The 23,376-nt window shown below is 40.0% G+C and overlaps 1 protein-coding gene across 1 annotated transcript in view; it reads right to left on the bottom strand.

Annotated features, from left to right (window-relative positions):
• Positions 1-23,376, bottom strand: part of LOC116737627 (ryanodine receptor 1) — a 122,983-nt gene that overhangs the window by 69,864 nt on the left and 29,743 nt on the right. The window contains 26 exon segments of the mRNA XM_075074343.1: positions 1,331-1,531; positions 2,228-2,791; positions 3,605-4,049; positions 4,483-4,709; positions 5,561-5,647; positions 5,719-5,881; positions 8,138-8,298; positions 8,379-8,514; positions 8,957-9,303; positions 10,334-10,542; positions 11,391-11,565; positions 12,356-12,561; positions 13,452-13,599; positions 13,689-13,848; positions 14,635-14,718; positions 14,804-14,907; positions 15,917-16,021; positions 16,101-16,317; positions 17,287-17,479; positions 19,022-19,263; positions 20,588-20,721; positions 20,825-20,943; positions 21,777-21,872; positions 21,968-22,103; positions 22,922-23,108; positions 23,223-23,344. Of these exon segments, the coding sequence (XP_074930444.1) occupies positions 1,331-1,531; positions 2,228-2,791; positions 3,605-4,049; positions 4,483-4,709; positions 5,561-5,647; positions 5,719-5,881; positions 8,138-8,298; positions 8,379-8,514; positions 8,957-9,303; positions 10,334-10,542; positions 11,391-11,565; positions 12,356-12,561; positions 13,452-13,599; positions 13,689-13,848; positions 14,635-14,718; positions 14,804-14,907; positions 15,917-16,021; positions 16,101-16,317; positions 17,287-17,479; positions 19,022-19,263; positions 20,588-20,721; positions 20,825-20,943; positions 21,777-21,872; positions 21,968-22,103; positions 22,922-23,108; positions 23,223-23,344 (4,968 nt within the window).

Here is a 23,376-nt window from a genome sequence, read left to right as displayed (position 1 = left end):
TGTTTAAATGAGCTAATCAGCCACCGGCGTGTTCAGATGATCGTTTTATAATCCCAAAATAAACATCAAGCCTGAAAACATGAAACTGTTAAGGACTGAATGTGTTGCTCTTTGCGTGGGAAACGTTTGCGGGTTTGATGGCGTTGGATCCTCATACATATAGCGGAGCTGCTTGTTGCTATGGCAACTAGTCTGCGTGTAGCTAGCCGACACGGAAAGTGAGGGAGGAGGGGATCCGAGTGGTTTTGAGTTGTTCTTTGACGGTTTTCCTGAGTTGTTTTCCCGTTGCTCTAAATTAAAACGGTTTCATTTAGTTACCGGAACCGTTGTACCGGCTACGGATGGCAAAGAGAAGAATCGTCTTTTTGCCTTCGTGAAATTTCCGGATGTAAACAATAACGTGATGAAACGTGTCTAAATGGTATCAGCTAATAATGAATGATAAAGTTGTACGTAAAAGTTCTACCACTTTTCCTACAATTGCAGTGGAATGTTAACTTTTGAGTTTGTTCACCCTGCAGCCTGTTGTTAGGTTGGTGATATTTAACCTACTTTAGCTGCTGCGGTGTTCAGAGCAGCTCGGCTCTGAGCTTCAGAGTCTGCAGCTCCCATCGCCTCGCTGGTAAAACTTTGGCTCGTAGCTGAGCTTGAGTTTGAAGTTACATCTCTTCGTTTAGCACCAAAAAGTGAAACGGGAATCTGCTCCACGGTGGAGCCTCAACCCGCGCAGGAACCCGCTGCTGCTGATGAATGGCGGACGCTCCGGTCGGTCTCATTTCATCACCGTCATGTCGTTCCAGGTCAAATTTAGATTTTTTTCCTGCATACTTTACAAAATGCCTTTCGGTCATTCCTACTCTTTGAATCTCGGATCATCGAGCCAAAGTTGTGAAAACTTATATTTTCCCATGGCGAAGCGCAAACTGACTAGCTAGCGGTTCCAACACTACGCATGCGCACAGCAGCTTGGAGCCTATCAGCTCAGGTCCTGCCAGTATGGTAGTTACCATTTTTTATACAGATTTTAGTAAAACCAACTAACTTAACACAATAAGTGAGCATCAATGGAAAATTAAAAATATTTTGGAGAGTTGATTAAATATTTACTACCTTTTACTGGCCTTAATTTCAGCTCATTTAATTTACTACCTTTTGCACAGAAACCCTGAAACAATAACATGCAGGGGATTCATACAAAATAAACAATGCTCAGCCTGGTGGGGGGCAAGTAAAGCCTGATGGCCCGCCAGGCTTATAAAAGTCTCCACTTGATTTCAGTCTCCCCCTCCAGGCCTGGTGTTTGTGTAACTGGTTCTGTTTCTGCTGGTACCTGGTCTTGAGGCGGCGAGCGGAACTCGCGGGTCTTGCGGGCGGTCTCTGCGGCCGACATGGTGAAGGCTCTCATCAGCTGGTTGTAGCGCACGCGTTGGTTCTTCTGGACGTCTTGAACGAAGTTGTCCGAGTAGGCAACGATGGTTTCCACTCTGTGCCTGAGCTCGCAGTCGCAGAAGTACTGCAGAAGGGTGCACATCTGGAAAGAAAAGCCAAGAGTTTTAGGTGCTGGCCTCTTCTCTGATATTAATATTCACCTAAAACGAACAGGTCAGAGATAGGACTGTCGCAATAGATCTATTAATCTCATAAATTAAAACAAACTCAGGGAGAGGGAAGTAGATCAGTTATGCTGGCTTGACTTTGACAACCTTAATATGTAGAGGAATTCTGTGTGTTTCTGTGGTTCAGTTAAAAAATAAAAAAAACGGTGACCAACACACAAACTCTGGCAGATCATTGGTAGAGCAGGTGTTTACATTTAGCAGCTAATCTAGCACAACAATCACTTTATAGTAAAAGTAACTAACAGACTGAATGTTCTGTGTGTGGGAAAAGTTTGCATGTTTTTTGGTGTTGAATCCTGATATGTAAAGTATTGTTGTTGTCAGTTGCTATGGCAAGGAGTCTGCATGTAGCGTGGTTTTGCGTTGTTCTTTAACGTTTTTCTGCGTTACTTTCCATTTGCTGTAACACACTGGATTAAATTAATAATGCCTACACCTCCAGGTTTCGTTTAGTTAACGTTGCTGTTCTACAGTGGCAGCGTGGCTACAATGGATGGCGGGTAAAAGAATCACCTTTTTGCCCTCCAGAGTTTTACGCATGTGCGGCATTTCTGGATGTAAACGACAATATTCAGGCTGTCCAATCAGAGGCGAGACACTCTAATCACCTGCAGCTTGACGGACTCTGGCAGCTTCATTTGAAGTAGTCCTTCCTCTGGAGCCCCCTCTTCCTCTTTGGCTTCTGCTTCCACTGCCTCTTTCTCCTTTTCTTCCTCTGCTTTCTCTCCATCCACTTTTCCCCCTTTGACCTCCTTTTCCTCCTTATGTCCGCCTTCCTCGCCTTCCTCCTTTGGCTCAGCTTGATCGCCCTCTTGCTCTCCTTTCTCCAGCTCTTTCAGCTCCTCTTCCTCATCGCCGACCCCCTCATCTTCAAGCTCTGCGTCAGCCGCTTCCTCCTCCTTCTGCTCCTCGCTCTCTCCCTCAGCGGCTTCCCCCTCTTCGGCGTTTTCTCCTTCCTCCTCCTCTTTGCCGCTGAAGACATTGGGATCGATCATCTTCAGGATGTGCTTGGTGTCCTCGTCGTTGAAGATGCCCATGATGAGCAGCGTGCTGATGAGCTTCAGGATCGGGACGAAGTGGAACTCAACGCTGCCCCCTACTGGGTCGCGCATTGCCTGGCTCCCGTCCAGCACAGCTTCTGTTACCATGCTAATGGCTCTGGTTTTCAACTCCTGCAGCGAAAAAAACCCAAAACCATCAAATTGGGATTGATACACTTAATTTACTATTATCGCTTTAATGGTTAGTTCCAGCCGATTAACTAATAATGTTCAGTTAAGACCTTCTTTTAGTGTTGTAGTTTGGCCGCCATCCAGCAGAGGGCGCCACTGGTCATAGCTAAGTGAAGTCAGTTGATACAGAAATAAAGAAGGCAAGGCCATACCAGAACGGGAAAGAGAAACTGTCCAAATGGAGTCTGGTTTCGGATGAAAAATGCTCTTTATGCGCCAAATTTCTGTTTTGAAATAAAGTATATTTCAAAACAGAAATCTTTCATATGTATGTACAGTAGTTACATGTAAAATATAAACACTCGACAAGCTCCTTAATTTTCACCTTTAGAGCGTTGCATGACGGAGCAGTGTCAACATCAGTCAAAAATGATTGATGTGCCACAAAGGCAATAAAGTTTGTGCTCCTCCTCACCAGCTGCGTTTCCAATGACCGTAAAATTGCAGAAATTAGAATTATGAAAACAAATCATTAATTTTGATACAAACTTGCATTTTTCAATAAGTTTGGATGAGTTGTTTGGTTTTTTTTTACCATATATTCAGTATTTAACACAGTTGACAAAAATATTTTAAAAAGGTTTTTTTTTTTCCAATTAGGCAATTATGAAAAAAATTATAAAAAACTCAAGTGGGTGATTATCAATTAATCATTAGTCGACCGATAAGATCAATTAACTCATTAATTCGATAATTTGCATCCTGTCATTTATCTGCTAACGCTTTCTGTTTGTGTTTTTGTTTTTGTTTTACCTGTAAAGGAAAAACAGGACTCAGAGTGTAAATATCTGGGTTTGTGCCGACAAAGTTGACCGATGAGAAGTGCAGCTTTGGGCGTAAGCAGGTGGTGAGTCCGACGCCAGGCAGAGAATGGGCCTTCTTCACGTCAGGGTAAAGCTTGATGCTGAGCGTCTCCTCCGTCATGGGGATGATGAACTCCCTGTTGGTGCCCAGACGCGCCCGCTTAGCCGACTCCAGGTGAATGCTGATCAGCAGGTCGTAGTAGCCGCTGCGCAGAGGCCCGGGGAGGTACGTGTTCTCCGTGGCGTAGAAGAGCTGAGACTCGTCGACGTGGCTGCACAACGCGTGAGCCACTCGGTTGTTACCAAGTGCGCAAACGGCGCAGTACAGCATGAGAGTGTGGTAGTGGAACTTCATGAGATCCAGGCGCTCCGAAAGCTCCAGGATGTCAATACACCTGTAAAAGAAACAAAACAACTTTAATCAAGAAGTTTGGCCGTTTTTGGGAAGTATTTCTCTGTAAAACCTCTACCCAGATTGAAAATGACCAAAGTGAAGAATAAGGTTGTTTTCACCCCAGTAGATTCGGTTCGATTGGTGACCAAAGTTGTTTTCAAATATAAAAAATGCACATTTTGTGGAATCAGACTTAAAACAAGCTTGTATATTTGCTAAAAAGTTACTTGTCAGTTAATTTTAGCTTATTTCAGGTGTACTAAGATATTTGTACTACAAGATATACCAAAAATAAGCAGTGTGCTACCCAGCTGATGCTCTTATTCCAATGTAGCTCTAAACCATGATACCCAACTTAGTACAAGTAATATGACAAAAAAAAACCCAACTAAATTAACAGGTGGTTTTTAATGTTTTAAAGCCCATTTTCTGACCTGTTTTCCTCTGGGATGTGGAGGGCCATCATGATGAGAGGTTCAACACACTCCACCGACCAACCTAGTCGCTCGCCTACTTTGCCCACCTCCGGTTTCAGGAAGTTATTGGGCATGCGGCTCCAGATGACTGGCGTTAGCATCTGGACGTCCAGCCTGGGAGGACACTGGGGGACGGGATTCATCCGTTCGCTGCGGAACATTGCTGCTGATATCGGCATGATGTTCTGGAATAAGAGAGACAGACTCTTTTAAAGGGGCAGTATTATGTATTATGCTGCCATTTTATAGAACAATCTAGTAACTATGCTATCTTCAGTACCTATGAAAATGCTACATATATAAAATAAGACTTTACAGAAATGTTATTTTCTGATTTAACGGCTTGAAATTGGGCCTTTGTCTCTTTAAGAAGCTTCTGCTCTTTCTGAAACTCCGCCTTCAGGAAGTCATCACAATATGGCTCCTCTACTAACCCTTTAACAATGTTTGCTAATTGCTGCTAGCTAGTCTGAAGGAGCTGCTCTTTGAAACAGAAACTTGGAAGCTGTAGATTAGAGGAGGAGCTTGGTCCACGAAGGCGGAGCTTGTTCCATGAAGGCGGAGCTTGGTCCACGAAGGCATTTTGAGTAGCTGAATGGTTGCCATAGAGAGTAAGGGATTTATCAAACATGCATAAAAGAATAAGATTTGATGAGGGGATGATATAACTTGATGTAAAGCACAAAAAAGTTGCTTTTGCATAACACTGCCCCTTTAAGAAACAACTAAGTAAATTTTTTTCAGACAGGTTTTTGCTTAAAGTTTTTTTGTTTTTGTTTTAATTGTTTATCTTTGTGATCTATATGTCTGTGAAAAGTGCTGTTTACTTATTTTTAAAAAAAATTATTAAATTCCTTCCATAATTAGTCCTGCATTTACTCTACTTTCCCGTTTAAAATAAAACCTCCTATTGTTCTTAGTTACCAATATAACTATTACTAGTTTATTTAGGTCTTAAACCTGAACACTGTGATTTTTATACGATTGGATATTTAGATCTGGTTAGCAGAGGTTGAAGTGAGCTTTTTTCTCTAACCTTGAGTTTGCCCAGCTCCAGCTGAGCCATGTTCTGATTGGTGGGTTGGATGAAGACTGCAGGGAACAGTTTGGTGTTTGGCTCCACCTGAAGGAAAAAAATGGTAAAACCTTCTGGAAACTACCGGAGCTAACATTAGAATCCCATCTTTTTCTTACCTGGTAGAAGGTGTTGATCTCCTTTCCATTGGCCGTAAAGGTCATGAGTCCCGTTGCCAGGTCGACCAGGCAGCCAATCACCATGTCTTCCTGGCTGAAGCGAGTCTGCTGGTTGCTGACCAGGTCTCCCCCCCACACCATGTAACAGTTACTGTGCTTCATGCTGCAGGCATGAAAAAACAAGCATGGTTTCAGCGTTTTAGGAATGAAACATCTAATGGTGGGTTGTCAAACTCATTTTCATTTCGGGCCATATCAAGATCATGAATTTTCTTAAAGGGCCGGTTGTGACAAAAGGTATTTATAAAACCCATTAACAAACTGTTAAAATATTAATAAATACTTGTATCTGCATCTGATAAGTACTTCTTATAATTAAATAATATTGAACATGTTTTGAAACTGATCAGTCCCTCCAGGATTTTGTGATTTATTTGAAATCAAAATCACTTATTTGTGGAGATAATTTAGAAATATTCACAAAATATATGATTTAATGTACAAAGTCTGAATGTACAGATGTTAAGTAAAATTCAAATAATTTTCAATCATATCACAGATTTTGATCTTGTTATTTTCTTTTACCAAAAAACCCCAAAACATTCATCTAAGATCGCAGTTAGCAGTAGTGGGCAAACTTATGCTAATCCGCCAACGGTGAGGCTAATCTTTTGTTTAGCGCTCTAGCTACGTTTTACTAAATCAATCAACTAAATACTAATTTATTTGGCTGTTTTGTAAACATTCAGTTGAGTAAAGTTCAACATCCGCGTTGAAGTTTTTGTTATCAACTGTTAATAATTTAATAGTTAGATGTTTTTATTCATGCTTTTATTTTGAAGTGGGTGAAGATTGTTAACGCAGCAGTTCCATTTCCTCTCATCACATTCTCTCTATTTTCTAAAACAAGTATTTTCTAAAACAAGAACTACACAGAAACAAAGTAAAACATGGACAGCAGAGAACAAGACATAAAAATTTATATATCTAATGCTGTTATAGAACATTTAAATTATAAAGTTAAAGTTAAATTGAGACTTAAAGCTTGTATAGCCTGACTTGACTTTAACTATTTAGCGCTTTAGCATTAGATAAATACTGTTAAGAAAAAGGATTAATTTTAGTGCTTAATACAGTTAATCTACGACATGTGTAACAGTTATATACAATACTCTTATTTGGAACAGGTCTCGTCTGAGATGCGGTAAGCAGACAAAGCAGGGCCCTTTCCCTCCCCCACACACAAGGCAATAAAATTTACATTCCAATGGCAGAAGAGACTTCAGAGGTGTCTGCGAAATCTCATCTTAGGACTTTTGGCGCCAGGGATCTGCCCGTATCAGAAAGAGATGACCACGAAGTGGTCCGCCCTTTTACTTAGACAAAAACCAGACACCTTTGCCGTAAATGAGGGGAGTTTCCAAGTTTTTCTGAGTCCTTACGGAGTTTCTAATAGGTCAAAGAACGGAACGCCTTGACTGCATATATTAAATTCAATAAACACCTACTCAGTATAAAAATTCCAGGTCAGAGAGAGCGCGGCCGCTATTTTTTGCCTTTTTGTCTTTGTTTCGTGTTCGTTTGTCTTCCCCTTGTGTGTTTATTTTTATGAGAAAATGCATATCTCTGTTCCTCTGCAGCTTTGTTGTCGATTGCTTTGTATGAGATTAAACTCTGTGATCTGTGACGTCAACACGCTTTGTTGTTGTTTCGTTTTAGCAGCACGCCGTCGCTGCACGTCGCCCACGGAGAACGTCGCTCGCCGAGGATCCCAGGCAAAATTAAAAGAGGAAGAAGGAGCCAAACGTTTTGTCCAAAGCTAGCATTAAATGATCCTCTTTTTTTTAATAATACTGTGTTTGTGTAGCAAATCCACATTAACATTAGCAGAACTAATGTTTATGATTAGTGCTTTAGGGTTAGCAGAGCTAACTCTTTAGCTAGCAGTGCCTAACATTGTTAGCTAGCATGTCTGAAAAGAAAATGCGAGCACGGCTGCAAGTTAATGGAAACAATGACGTTTGGACAGATGAGACCCAGATTGAGGTGTTCGGTCAAAACCTACTTTGCTTTGTTTGTTGCTAAGCTAAACGCAGTATATGATAAACTCCTCATAGTCACTTTTAAATACGATGATGAAGTGCTGATGATTTGATCCAAGAAATTAAACAGCGCTTTGAAAAAAAGTGGGCCAAAATTCCTCAAAACAGAAAAATTACTGCAAAATGTGACTCTTCAAGCTACTGAAACATTTTTAGGTTTTAACATAATTCAGTTTCATCTTTACCAAATAAATAATGACGGCGTGGAACCTGTTGTGTGTTTTGAAGTTGGATTTAAATAACTCTAAAAATTGCATAACATTCTGTATTAAGAACTGAAAGAGGATGTACTTTCTTTTTGATATAAATGCATTTACCTGTCGTGAATGTTGCCTTTATCATCTCCCACAGTCACTGTGACGTTGCGCACCTTGGAGAGGTCAAAGGTGGGGTCATACTGGTGGTAGTCAGGGGTGACCCAGCCAATCCACACGCAGGACGGCTCCTGACCGGCGTAGATCCTCACCGAGTAATAATACTGACAGGAGAAGAAGAAAACGTGTGAATTATTCACCTCCTCCTCTGGAGATGAGCAACAGAGATTTGAGGTTTCCTCACAGTGGTGGTACTGAGGATGATTTCTGGGTCGTCTCGGTCGTCTGGGACCACGTCTTCAACCAATCGGGGGACGGTTGGAGGCGCAGGAGGAGGAGCAAGAGGTGTCATGGCAGCTTTCTTGGCTTTGGAGAAGAATCTGTTTTTCACAGTGGAAAAGAAGGAATGTAATGCCAAATGTAGCATAAACCCTACAGGTACATTTTTTGCTTAAGATTGTCATGCTCCTATCAGAATGACTTTTTTTAGGGCGTCTTGTCACTATGACTAAGCTCATATTATTAAATGTTTGTTTGACTTTGTTCTCATAATTTTAGAACTTTATTCTCGTAACTTTATTTTTTTTAATTTTCTTAGTGTGAAACTAGTGTTTTCTTATAACTCAGTCATAGATTTATTACGACTGAGGCTTACAGATGGCTCATTTTCCAAACACCAAAAATATTTACTTATTGCAAATGACTGGGTATTTTTTTAAGCTCTTGGGATATTTTTAGAAGCAATAGAAACCAGAATGAAAGTATAAAAACATGCAACTTTAATCTAAAAGTCTTTGATAATGAAATATCTTGAAATTTTACCCTTTTTTCTTCCCTTTTTCCGACATGGTGTCCTTCTCGTTTTCTACAGAAACCTCCTTCGGCACAGACGGCTCCTTCTTCTCGTCCTCCTGTTCCTTTCGACTGGCAGACTTCTTTAAAACTTCGAACTCGGAGTCGGGTTCTACCACCACCACCTCCTCCTCGGGAATAGTGAGGGCCCGGGTGAGCGGCGTGGTGCCGGCTGGGACCTTGAACGTTTCGTGGAACTGGACGGGCATGCTCAGTCTGAGGAACATCATGTCCGTGTTGGCGTTCTGCGAACCAAACGTCTTGTGGGTCAGCTTCAGACAGGGGGCGCTGTCCACAGTGCCATCCACACGGGAAACCTGAGAGAACATGTTTTTAGTGTCGATATTATCAGAGCTGGTCGACATTAGCACTTCATATCAGTCAACACCAATGATTACACTGACAAAAATGGTCTACTTTCTAGTGCAAAAATCTTATTACACTTGAAATAAGACTAAACTAAATTACAAGTAACTTTTCAGCAAGATATAGGAGCTTGTTTTAATTCAATGATTCCTTAATATTGACTAAAAACTAGTCATTGGTTGATTATTTCAGTTATAAAAAAACACTTTTTCCAGGTTATAAGTGAAATAATCAGCCAGTGGAACTAGAAGTGGGTTGCTAGGTAACAGGCTGGGGTTGCTAGGTAACGGCTCAGTGGAATACTCTACCAGTGGAATTCAAACTTTTTATTAATATTAACTAATTATTTACCTAAAACAAGCTCCTGCAGCTTGCAGAAAAGTTACTTGTAAGTTACTTTTGTCTTATTTCAAGCGTACTAAGTTATTTGCACAAGAAATTAAACCAAAAATACTTGGTAAAATTTCATTTTTTTGCAGTGTATTGATTAGTTTTTTGTTTTAAATATCTTAAATGCAGCCAAGTTGTTGGCGTGACCTTTCCTGTTTTATTCACAGCTTTCACGTCATTCTGTTCGATTTTATTTTTTTATTTTGTAAAAATAGTATATGATATTAAGAAAATAAGACATAAAGAGTTTAACAGCATTTTGCAAGACTGCTTCTGAAAAGAGAGAAATCTAGTAAATGTATGTGCCGGTGTACAATAATCAAACATGAAGAAAAATACAATAATATATTAATGTTTTGTACAGTATGACAGACATTTAGTTAATTTCATGAAAAAGGCGATTTTTATAAAAATAAAGGTATTTTCTGGTCTGTGATGAGTATGAGGTATTTTTTAAGCAGATCGCGCAGTGACAATGTAGCTTAACTCGGTGTTCAGTGAATATCCTATAAATTAACATATTCTGTAATGGAACCTAAATATTGTTCAAATTTAAAGTTAAAGCTTTATTAAATTTGAATGATGCGCTACCTCGATGTGGTGATGGTCCGTGGGAACGGGGACGAACTGCGGCAAACTCTTGCTGAACCACATGGTGATGTCTCGCTTCATGTTGATGGCAAACGGTTCGAATCCTTCCTGAAGGCCACAGATGGCAAAATATCTCAGGCTGCTGACGTTCTGACCAAGATTGATCCTGCCGACCTGAGACAGGCCGAGGGCGCACACTGGGATGAAACCTGCCGGGGAAAAAAAACACAAAAATAAAGATCAGGAGACTACAAACAAGAAAGGAAGGAAAAAGGGCAGAAGGAAGGACATAAGGAAGAAAGGAAGGACACAAAACGGGAAAGAAGGGCACAAGAAAGGAAGGAAAGACACACAAAAAAGGAAAGGACAGAGGATAGAAAAGAAGGAAGGAGGAAAGGAAAGAACAAAGAACAGAAAGAAGGTGGTAAAGACACAAGATCGGAAGGAAAGGACTCAGAATAGGAAGGAAGCAAGAAAGAAATAAGTAAATAGAGAAAGAAATGAGAAAATATTGAATGAAATAAGGGAACAAGAAAGATAACAATAAGGTAAGAAAAGAAGGAAGGATGAACCTCAGCAGATTTATTTGCAGAATCAGATGTGTGTTGGTATTTGTTTTAGAAATACAATTTTCAGGCTGATTCTATAATTTAGGATCTACATCAGGGGTGGGCCGTCCTGGTCCTCGAGGCCCGGTGTCCTGCAAATGTCTCCCTGGTCCAACACACTTGAATCCAATAGTTGAATCACCTCCTAAGTGCAGTCAGGTTCTCCAGAATCCTGCTAATAACCTCATTACTGGACTCAGGTGTGTTGAAGTAGAGACGCATCTAAAAGTTGCAGGAGACTTTTAGGCCCTCCAGGCCTGGAGTTGCCCACCCTGATCTACATTACGAAGTGTGAATTTTAAGATATAAACAAAAACATTCTGTAATTTATTTATTTTTTATTTTTTACTGAAAACTGAAACAGCTGAGCAACATCCTGTAGGATTGATGACTCCTTACTTTGCCAGAATCTGAATTTTAATTTATTTTTTCCTGATTTATAAAATCACCTTCCCCAATTTCGATGTCTTTGAAAGCCATCTCTGAGCCGGAGTCGCTGATCAGCATTTCCCCGTTGAGCGTGAACATGATGTTCATCTCGTTCAGGTCGATCATGCAGCCGACGACGTCGCCGGACAGCCACTGCCGACCGAACGGCTCGTTACCGACGTGCCAACGCTGAGCCTGGAAAACATCAAAACTTTACAATAACAAACAGCCGAAAATTCTGCAGCCATGTCTGCCTTTGTTATTACGGTTTGGGATTTATTTTTTTAATTACTTTAATTGAACTGTAGAAATCGTAAATACAAAAGGAAAAACATCAGAAAATCAATGTATATGAATAAAAAGTTCAATTCAAATGATGCAGGAAAAGATTTAACAACATATTAATGTGCACCTCCTATTTAAAAGTAACACTTTGAATTTTTTGGAAGAGAAATTGTTTATAAAAAAAGATTTTAAAAATATTCATTTTATGCCAATTGTATCAATGTGGTTTATTTCAGTGGATTGTGCATTACTTAAAGGCGACCTATTATGCAAAACTGACATTTTGCACATTTTAGTTCCTCCACTTGAGTCTCACCTGCTTCTAAAATCAGGCCAAGCATATAAAATATACATACAGTCGTTTTTTTGGTAATAAGTTAAGTACTTTTATTAGTGTGGAGCATTTAAAAAACCTTCGGAATGTAACGTAACAAATCAGCATGCACTGCCCGTTACCTAGCAACCCCAACAGAACTTTGTCCGTCACCTGGCAACCCAAGCTGAGCTCCAGCAGTAGTTTATTTGGATTTAAAGTGACAGGAAACCGTAAAACTGACCAGACTAAGAATGATTTTGTGCAAAATATGTAATGAACATGTTTTGTTTAGCCCATATCCTCACACATTTAAGGAAGCAAAATAGCTTCTGTTTGTATGATTTTTATACTCTGATATGGATTAAACTGAAGACACAGACTGACCTTGTTGCCATTGAAGACGTAAGCCAGTTCATCGGCTCCAAGCTCAGTATCGGAGCGGACACAGGGACGGGCCCAGCCCACTCTCATCTCTCCGGTTGTTACGGCTTCAAACTCAAAGTACCACTTCCCTTGGGTGACGGCGTAGGACTTCTCCGCCCTGAAGATGCGGACCTTGTCCCCGCGCGTGTTCTCAAGGCCGTGGCCAGCTGCAGCGTCAAAGCAAACAGGTGAGACATCAAAGGAAAATGAGAGATTCTTATTGAACCTTTACAACTACGCTGCTTAATCATTCAAGGCGCCATGTTGGACGTTTTTAAGTGAGGGACCGGAGTATTGAACTGAGCGACTGAAATTGTTTTCCCAAGTTGTCTTTGCCAGTTTTTTCATGGCTTCTTCTTGTTTGAGTCGAGCTAATTTGTCTATGAATGTAACACGCCTGGTTGGGGCTCATGGACGGAGGTATTTACAAAAGCTGGAAACGGTTAGCTTAGAAACAGAGCCATACTTCCTCCCTCCTGACGTGTTGATCAAATTACCGACTTTGCCTGAATTCACACCACATTTATATCATTTTGTCACAAAAGACGTTTCCCCTATACACCGGAGGAGCCTTAAAAACGTACAGAGGACGAGATGCTAACTAGTTTTTTCCATACATGCGGCATTGTCTCCATGGTTACCAATGGTGTACCTTTTCCATAATGAGATATTTGCTATCTTTCTAATCATATTTGCTCATTAAACATATGAACTTTAACCTTCTTACCTTGTAAAAAGTGTTCATTGCTAATTGCACCGAGGGCTGACAGTTATTATGATTGATGGCTGCTATCCGTCTCTGATGCATCTTTCCTCATTAAAAGTTATAAAATAAAATTATAAGTTTTGTGCAGCCGACTGCGCAGCACCCTATGGCTATTTTTAAAGTGAAATAAACTAAATAGAAGTGATATTAGGTTACAAATGTCTGTTTTTAGACTAGTTTCATTCAAAAGAACGCACTGGTTGTTTTGACGTCTGTCATGGCGGAGTGGGTGGCGTTTTGAAGAGCGTGACGTCACGTGCAAAGGGTCAATAACAAGATGAACCAACTTACTGCTCTCTTGATCTGGAGGCTCAATGTTGTAGCCGTAGCCAATGAGTGTGCGGACAGCGTTATTAACGCTGTCTCGGTTGGTTTTCTTCGTTCTCTCGTCCAGCAGGTTGTATGGTACCAAACGAGGGTTTCGCTTATTCATGATATCCTACAGGTTGTAGTGTAGGAATTTCATTGTGAAACTCTTGGTCTTAGAGTGTTTGAACATTAGAGCTAAAAGATTGGAAACAGTTTCACCTGCACAATGCTGTAGGTCCATCCTTGGCGTACCCGGTCCCTCGCCCAAACATTATGGCCATTTTCTGCCAACTTCTCCACAAGCTGATTCTGGTTCGGTGTGAGTTTGACGTGGTTGAGGTCGAGAGGTGCGGGTTTGTAGCCGTTGGTCATCACGTAGCTAATGGACAGAGAAACTCATGTTCAGGCCAACAGAACAGATTATCCAACAGTTTATACACAAACAGACAGTGGAGGGCACCACTAGCTAAAATGCTAGCTCCGCTAACCCTAAAGCACTAATTATAAGCATTAGTTCTGCTAAGACTAAAGCGTTATGCCAACATAGTATTAAGCAGATGCTAATGCTAAAGCTGAGCTCCTTTAAATCGAGGCTAAAACCCCACATGTTTACAGTTGCTTTTTAACTATAATAAATGGAAAAAATTTAATCTTTGTTACTGGTTTCTTAATTACTGACTGTATCTTGTTTCTTTTTGTGTTTTTATGACATAAAGCGCTATAAACTGCCTCATTACTGAAATGTGCTATACAGATATACTTGATTGATTGATTAAAATGCTAAATTCAACTGTGTTGATATCAACCATTTGTCAATGGCACAACATGTGGTATAACATCGGATACGGCTCTACACAGGGTCAAATCTGTTACTTTCTTTGGAACAGACCTTTCACTCATGCTTTCAGTTTTATAGTTGTTGAGTATTGCTAACTCTGCTGCTAACTTTGGCTAAGTGACCATGACAGGGCTTTGGTTGGGAAGTTTACAAAACAGTACTTTTGAATTAACCCTGAAAACATAATTTAGAGGAAGCTAAGTGTGCCAAGTATTTTCAAAGTTAGCAAAAATGCTAAACAAAAAATTAGCTAAGTTATTAGCGCGTTAAAGGATTAGCAGGATTGTGTCCACCACTGCTAATAGAGATATGGATTTGATTCTGTACGTCTTGGGGAGCTTGATCTTCTTGAGGTTTTCTTCTGCTTTCTCATCCCCCATGCCAACATGGCAACCCAAGGCCAGTAGAGTCCTGTGGGAAAACATGAATTCAGAGGAATTATGGGGTACATAATTCCTGACTTGGACACAACCTGATCAGCAAACTTCAAACTCACTTGAGAGTCTCCCCTGACATCTGCAGGTTGTAGTTCTTCTCTGGTTCGGGAAGACTTTGGAAATCCACCAAACAAGGATGGAGTTTCTTGTTGTCATCCCTGAACTGTGGAGAAACACAAAATTATGGTACAAAGGTAGAAAACTACAGTTGGAAAGAATTCATGGATCGTTTTGTATGAATCTTGACTCATAAATCAGGGGTTTTATAGTGGTTTCATATTAAGCCAGATAAACAAAATATAACCCGACATGCTATTAACTGGATGTACATGTCAGTGTTTCAGGAATTATTTAAATACTTAAAGGTGAGTGTTTAGTCCACTTTAATCAAACTACAGTCGGTTTGTCTAGAAAGTCCAGTTCGCTTGGGGAGGTGTGGATGCTAATCAAACTCTGATTCAGAACAAAAAGCAAACTCTGGTCCAGCTACAAACCTCGGCCTCAGTTCAGTTGAAGTGAACTCTAGTGTGGTTCGAATGCATGTGAACACCAAGCAGACCACAGTCTGCTCCAAAACCAGGAAGTGAACTACATTCTGGGTAAATACAACCAAAACAAACAAGCTAGTCTAGCACTAGCTGGAGAAATGCCTCATAGTATTTTACCTAAGACAAAAGAGAAATCCTACAAATGCTAAAATCTGATGCAACTAAATTTGTTTTTACATTTTGTGCTGAGTGTCTTCTTCAGAGTTTTCTGTCTTGTTTCCTTCAGTGGTTCTTCGTACAGCGCCCCCACAGGCGAGGAGGGAAACAGGTTTTTCAAAGAGTTTGGTTTGTTTGACTCAATGCGATGAGAAAGATAACCGCAGCAGCTACAAATGTAACAAATGTTGCAACTTTGTATTTCCTCACTTCTGGACTATCAGAAGTGAAAACATCCTTAGATACATCTTAAATGGAGAACGCTCCAAAAGCAGCAAGCGGACTACAGCTCAGAGCACTCTGGATAAATACAACAAAAACAAACGCGCTAGTTTAGCGCTAACGGGAGAAATGTGTCGTGGTCTTTTACTGAAGACAAAAGAGAAATCCTTCAACCAGTAAAACCTGACACAAGTTAATAACTATCAGGTGTGAGAACACTCTTACAGTGGCTGAGATTGTACTTACGCTGCCGTAGGTCCAGCCCTGCTCAATGCGAGTCACCGCCCAAAGTTCGTGGATGTTCTCTGCCAGCTTCTCTCTGATACGCTCCAGATGTGGTGGCAACACAATCTAAGCAGGAAATATGAAACTAGCAATCAGGCAACAGAAAACTGGTAAATGATGCTGTGTCCTGTCCAAACTGCGGTACCTGCACCGTGTCCACTGGGCAGGGGGTGAATGAGGTGTGGGTGAGGGACAGCGTGGGACCCAGAAGGTTGCGCACACCGTCAAAGTCGTGCTTGTACTCCTTGATGGGTTCGATGCGCATCCTCTCTCTGGGCAGCAGGGCCTCGTAACACGGCGCGTAGCCTGGCGGCGGCATGAACTTAAAGTCTCCATGTCGACCGCCGAGAAGGAACCGAACTCTGAGGTCACACAAACAGAAGAAGGCCTCGTCCTTTTTAAACTGAGACATTAATAAAGACTCTTCTAGCTTGTTTAAAAGGGACAAAAAAACTACCAGCAATGATTCAAAACTAACATTTCTAATTACTGTGACCTTAAAGTAAAAGTGTAAAACATTACTAACAAATGTTGATGTGAATTTATCAGTATCTTTTCTGAAAATTTAAATTTTTCTGCATCAATCTCCAACCTCAAGTTGGAAAATCAAATTTGCTCCATTTTTGTATTGTAAATGCGGGCCACATAAAATCACCCAGAAAGGCCACACATGGCCCCCGAACCGCACTTTGGACACCACTCTGTATCGCATAAAAGTCCAGTGAAAGACAATGAAGTTTCAGGGTTTTCCTCGGGGTATTAAAAGCCTGGCAGGCTACCAGGCTAAGCATTGCTTATTTATTTTAGTTTCTTTGTAATCTCTGCTTTTGTTTAGTCTTCGAATAAAACATAATTATCAAGTTATATTTTCAAATTTCCTGTCAACTTTAAACACTTTTTTTTTTTTTACCCCTCCAGGGTTTTTTTTGTGGCTCTAGTGTCCCTTATATGACAGTAAGCTGACAGGAAACATGGAAGGAGAGGGGGGAAGACATGGGGCAAATGTCGTCGGGTCCGGGAGTCGAACCCGCGACGGCCGCGTCGAGGACTCAAGGCCTCCAAATACGGGTCGCGCTAACCGCTACGCCACCACGGCACGCCCTAAACACTTTCTAACTCGAAAAACATGTCAGTTAATGACAGAAAATGTAAAGAACCTCTGCAGTTTTCTATGTAAATTCCAGTGAAGGAGAAAAATTGGATTAAATGAAACATTATCACTGCATTGACTCAAAATTTCCCATTAAACTGTGAATTAGTTAGAGAAAAGACATGTACTTTAACTCAAACAAACATCATAGGATCATAAATCATTGATGATCTGAACTGACTTGACTCCAGCGGAGAAGCTGATGACCGGGAAGAAGAGACCGTCCACGTTGAAGTTCTCGAACATGCCCTGAACCGGATGGCCGTTGATGCGGAACGAGATACTGGGCACGCTCAGGTCCAGGCAGCAGCTGACGACGTCATCCGCCGCAAGAGTGTGAGCGCTGGGCGACGCCACCTGGCGGGCCACCGTACCTGGACGACACAGCAAAGAGTCAACGACACCTGCAGCAGCACCGGCGTTTATGAGTAAGTCACACCTGAGATAATGATCAATGGTGATGTTTCTGTTTTTGTCATTCTTAAAATGAGTTTTTATGTTAATAACTGGACAGTTTTTAATTGTTTTTATTCCCTTAACTCTTAACGTTAAATAATGTTATTTTCAGAGTCGGGTAGTAACCAGTTACACTTACTGAATTACATTGAGTAACTGTTTTGAAAAAAAAAGAAGTATTTTTAGGAGTAATTTTACCACAATGTACTTTGAGTAATTTTTTTATTATTATTTTTTTCTATTTGTTTTTCATCGCCCCACAAGTGGTCTTTTTGTGGGCTCTAGTGTCCCTTTTTCAAAGTAGGCTGACAGGAAAGTCGGAAGGAGAGGGGGGAAGACATGCGGTAAACGTCGTCGGGTCCGCGAGTCGAACCCGCGACGGCCGCGTCGAGGCCACGTTGCCTCTGAATGTGGGTCGCGCTGACCCCTCCACCATCACGGCACGCCCTTGAGTAATTTTATTATCAAGTATTGCTACTCTTGAGTAAAATTTCTGGATCTTCTACCCAGAAATTTTAATGGATGAAAAACAAACATGTTTAAACCAAAAGTTCACCAGAAACAGACACTCACCTGCAATTTTTGTTAAAGTTTTAGAAGTTTTATATCAAAAGAAACTGAATTAGAAAATATTTATTTTACCTTATTTTGTTATTTTTTGTTACTTATATGAATTATTGTCATTTTGATTCTTAAAATACCAAAATTTCCACTTAACTTTATATTTTGGTCTGTCTGATGGTGTAATTTTTAAATATTAAAATGATTGATAATTTGTTTGTAAATCAGTTTGCTACTTGTTCAGTTTTTCATTTGCTTAGGCCAGCTAGTTCTGTTCAAATAGTACTTGTTTTATTTAAAAATGACTTATTATTATTATTATTATGACCAGTATTTGCTTGTCATTTAAGTTTTTGAATATTAATTTGTTATTTGTCATTTATAGGCCAGATAAATTGTCCCAGAAGTTGTTGTGATAAATGATAATATTGTTGTTTTGAGACAATTTCCTCAAAATTCTCAAATATCAATAAACTCTAATGAACGTTTACTGGAACTGAAAAACATTTTAAATATCCAGAATAAACAAATAAAACAAATAAAATGAATTATGAAGGGTCTGTAAACAAAATTGCCCTTCAAAAAAATTGCTATTTGAGACCAAACCACCAGACTGAAGGCTTTGTTCGTCCAGTTTTTTGTAGAAAAAGAAAAATAATCATGCAAATTAAAATTATTGGGCTCATTTTAATTTATCATGCGATTAATTGATTTATTGCTTATTGCAACAGGCTCTATACATGAGTTGAAATCTGTTTTGGGCAAAATTCATAATTTTTCTAAAACATTTTGTGACTTTATTTTAATCAATTAAGAATCCTTTTGAATTCATTCCGTCTGTGTAAATCCCTGACATTGTAATAAACAAAACAGGTAAAACAAATAAATAAACATCCTACCTGACCATAAATGCAGCCCATCGAAGCCGTAGGAGTAGAGGTCGTCTCCGACACCGTTTCCCCCCCAGGCTTCGCCTCCTCCAGGGTAGGGGCTGTAGCCCTCGGTCATGGCCCAGCCCACGCGCAGGTGTGTGGCCTGCGCCGTCACAAACGACTCCACGTAGTCCACAATCATCTCATAGTACCACTTCTTGTACTGCGTGGAGCCCTCACAGGTACCCAGGAAGATGTTTGGCCTCACGCTGAGACAGAAGCAACATTCACAGTTACCTAGGCTAGCATCTCTTCGAATTTTAGCTGATATTTTCCGGAGCTTTTCCAGACACATTTTTAATTTGATTTAAGCCTAAAATCACAGCTAACTCAACAGGTGAATCCTGTCAGCACATATCAAAACCAGTGGTGGGCAAACGTCCTCTGATGCGATAATGGCCGATCTAATTTTTTGTTTAGCGATTTTTCTAACTTTGAAAACAGTTAGCGAACTAGCTTCACCTACATTTTTCCAGGCAAATTTTAATGTGCTAATACCTATGTTAATTTTTAACTTAGCACTTTTGCTCATTTTAAAAATGTTTAACACACTTAGATTCTCCTAAATGTATTTTTCTGAGTAAATTTCAATGTGTTAATATCAAAGCTAAATTTTAGCTTAACGTTTTTGCTAACTTTGAAAAGGTTTAGAGAACTAGCTTAACCTTCATTTTTCCAGGCAAATTCTAATGTGCTAATAGTTAAGCTAATTATTAGCTTAGCACTTTTGCTAGTTTTGAAAACATTTCACACACCTAGCATGCCATAAATTAATTTTTCCAGGTAAATTCTAATGCACTAATTTTTAGTTTAGCTGTTGCCTAGTTTGAAAACATTCACCACATTTAGCTTCTATTAAATAAATGTTTACACATCCATTCTTGACCGCTAATTTACTTGGGTGTTTAGTAAAGTTCCAGATCAATAAAGTTAAAAATCAGCGTTAAAGTTTTGGTTATTATGTCATTAAAAATCCTTCAGGAAGTCAAATGTTTATATTCATGCTCTTATTTTATGTTAACATTTCTTGTTCTCATGTTCTCTTTTTACCCCCAATAACTTTATTTCAAACAAGAAACATGCAGGGACAAAATAAAACATGGTTAGTAGAGAACAAGATATAAACATCAATACAATACCTAAGGGCGTTATAGAACGAGAAAGTTATAATGTCAAAATTAAAATGGTCCTGTAGAGTTGTAGTCTTTCAAGAGTGGATGAAGTTTGAATCGAAGTGAGCTCTTTAGCATTAGCTCCTGCTAAATACTATGTTGGTGTAGCGCTGCACGTTAGCATTAGCGGAACTAATGATTAGTGCTTTAGGGTTAGCGCTGCTAGCCTTTTAGGTAACTGTTCCAGCCACTATCTGAAACAAATTAGCACAAAAACATGTTTTTAAAAGGATTTGAGCCTCTTTACTACCATCAGCTGTGGGAAAGACACAATGTGATCACATTTCTGAGTGCTTCAGAGGCTTCATAAAAAATAAATGACAAAATAAATTAGCATTAGCATAAGACACCCTTTTCAGACCTGGTGGCGTAGTTGACGATGTTGGTTTGCAGCAGGAGGTCTCGACCTGGCAGCAGGTTTTCTGTGATGAGGTTCTGGTTGGACCTCACAGCAACACCGTTACACACACACAGAGAGCGCAGGACATCCAGAACCTAAAGGAACAAATAGGTTAGAACACGTTAGAACCACCTCCAAGTTTTTAAGATCAAAAACAGAATTTAAAGCATGATTATATTCCACAGGCTAAATGTGGACCTTGTGGTTCCTTCCATGCTTGTCGAGCAGAGAGATGATGGACTTAATGTGGTTCTCCTGGATGATGTTCAGAACTTCTGGACTTTCAATCAGGACGCAGTACAGCACCTCCAGGATTCCTGAATGCAAACAATGGAGGATTTTAACATTCCTGTGAGGATATTCCCAAAAAAAACTATACAAAAGAAGCCAGAAAATGTACATAGAAAATATCAGGAAGAAAACTAAATGTAGTTTAACACATTAATTTTGATAATTTATTATATTCATTTTAATTAATCTCTTTTTTATTGGACATAGGAAGTTCTGGCTGGGACCTTATTTGCAGGTTTCCGGTACAACCGTAAATCTGACGCACAACAACATCCGCAAACATCAGTAATAGATGACAAAACTGCTTCTCTTGGCTCACTGGGGGTAAATTTTTGCTTGTAAAAACAATCTGATGGGACGCTGGAAAATACTATTGTTGTGTTAAAGTTGTGCTAAATGGAGTTAGCCTGTCAAGCCTAAAATAGCATCTCAATGCTAAAGTTGCTTTAGCTAACACAGATGTCCCTAATGCTAATGTTAGATAGATAAGATAGATAGATAAAATCTTTATTGTCATTGTCACAAGGACAACGAAATTTAAAAGGTGCCATCAGTCAGTGCATATGCTTAAAAACAAAAAATTGTTAGCATCCACAATTGGCATTTCCGAAGAAGCTCTTGAAACACTGGAAAGCTGAATAATATTTAAATAATTAAAAACATTAAATAAGTTGTTTTTGAGCTCATATGTCTATTTATTCAATAATTTAGCAGCAAAAAGGGTTTTTGAATTAAAAATGTTGCTTTTTTTGTTGCAATTAATTGAGATTTATTGAATACAGGCCCTGCAGTTAACTTGATTAAATATTTTTAAATTCCTACCACTAACAAACATTAATGAATCTTTCCAGTATCTTACCGGAGGAAGCCTCCAGACGATCCAGTTTGCTGACCAGCCAGTCCAGATTGTCACAGAACAACGCACAATTCGAACGATTCCCTCTGATAAGAGAAGCTGTGAGGTGGAAAAACAAAGAGTAATACTGATCATTTGTCTAACAGAGGTATTACTCTGTGTGAATTTCCAGAGTTTGAGGTTTCTTTCTTCACCCAGCAGTTCATAAAGGAGGTTGACGATCTCCTTCCAGGACTCGGCTGCCTCTTCGCCGGCAAATTCAGAAAAGTGAGCAGCGGTGTTGTAGACGTTCAGCCGGTCGATGCACTCCAACACTATGGTGATCATTCCCTAGAGTAAGAAAAACGTGATGTTTTTGTTGGGGATGTTTAGAAAAGAAAATATTGAGATAATTCAGAAGAGTCTGAAAATTTAAATTTGTTTAGTTCTGCAATATTTTGCCTAAATTCGTCCCTGCGGTGCCTTCCTTCCGTCGAATTTTCCTACTGTTTACAGCGGCACACTAGCAGGTTTTCTGAAAGAATGGAACTGCAATGGTCTGAAAAGTTGACAAATATGGTGACAAAGTGGATTTAATGGGAGCCTATTATGAAAAATCCACTTTTTTCACATTTTTGTACTCCCATCTCGGTCACCACTGCTTCTAAAAACAGCTGAAGTACTTAAAAAATGTAAATAAAACACCAGGTCGTTTTCTGGCAACAAGTTAATGTTTGGTATTTAGAAAATGAGCTGTTTCAAAAATCTCTTTATTAATAAGTTGCAACCACGAGGCACTGCCCCGTTACCTAGCAACCCCACTTGAGCCCATTCTCGTTACCTAGCAACCAAAGCAGAACTCTAGAAAGCTGGCTGAAAAGTTACTTTTCTGTCATTTTTATCTTATTTCAAATGTACTAAGTTATTTTAACTAGGAGCTTTATCAGAAATACTTGAAAAGATTTTGTGATTTGGCAGTGTAAGAATGAAAAAATTTAATGAACATGTTTCGTACAGTCCGTAGCTCTATCCTAACTGACCTGTTGGCCACGCCCCTCAGTGTCTCTTGGCTCCGCCCACCTTGTAGTAATCTTTCTATATTTGCCAGGGGGCGGGGCTTTGCTTTCACACTGGGGTTAGTTGCCCTTTAAATGCGGTTCGGCTCCTACCTCCTCTTGGAAGAGGTTTTGCCGGTTGCGTAGCGAGCGCAGCTTGGTCTGCTTCTCCTCGTGCTCCAGTTCCTCCTCCGGTGGCCGGAAGTAGAAGATGAGATCCTGGAGGGAGAGGATGACTCCCTCCAGGGGAAGCGACACCGACCCTGGAGACTTGTTCTTCCCACTCAGAGAGTCCAATCCCCTGGAGGACAGCAAATAAAAGTCACATTTTATCCAAACTAAAGTCCCGTATCCTTCCGACTAGAGGAATTAATTTTTATTCCACATATTTGAGTTGTAGGACTTGTGAACGTACTTGATGAACTGCCTGAAGAGTCCTGTGGTGCTGTAAATCATCCGAGCAGCCTGAGACTCCTCGGTTTGGGAGCGGGACACAGTTAGAGCGTCGTCCATGTGGCCTTCCTGATGCAGAATGACCTGAAAACACAGACAACACAATAATTTAGCAG

The sequence above is a fragment of the Xiphophorus hellerii genome, chromosome 18 (genome assembly GCF_003331165.1).
Source record: "Xiphophorus hellerii strain 12219 chromosome 18, Xiphophorus_hellerii-4.1, whole genome shotgun sequence".
NCBI classification, from domain to species: domain Eukaryota; kingdom Metazoa; phylum Chordata; class Actinopteri; order Cyprinodontiformes; family Poeciliidae; genus Xiphophorus; species Xiphophorus hellerii.
Note: the sequence above shows the minus strand (reverse complement) of the source record. Positions and strands in the feature narration are given on the sequence as shown.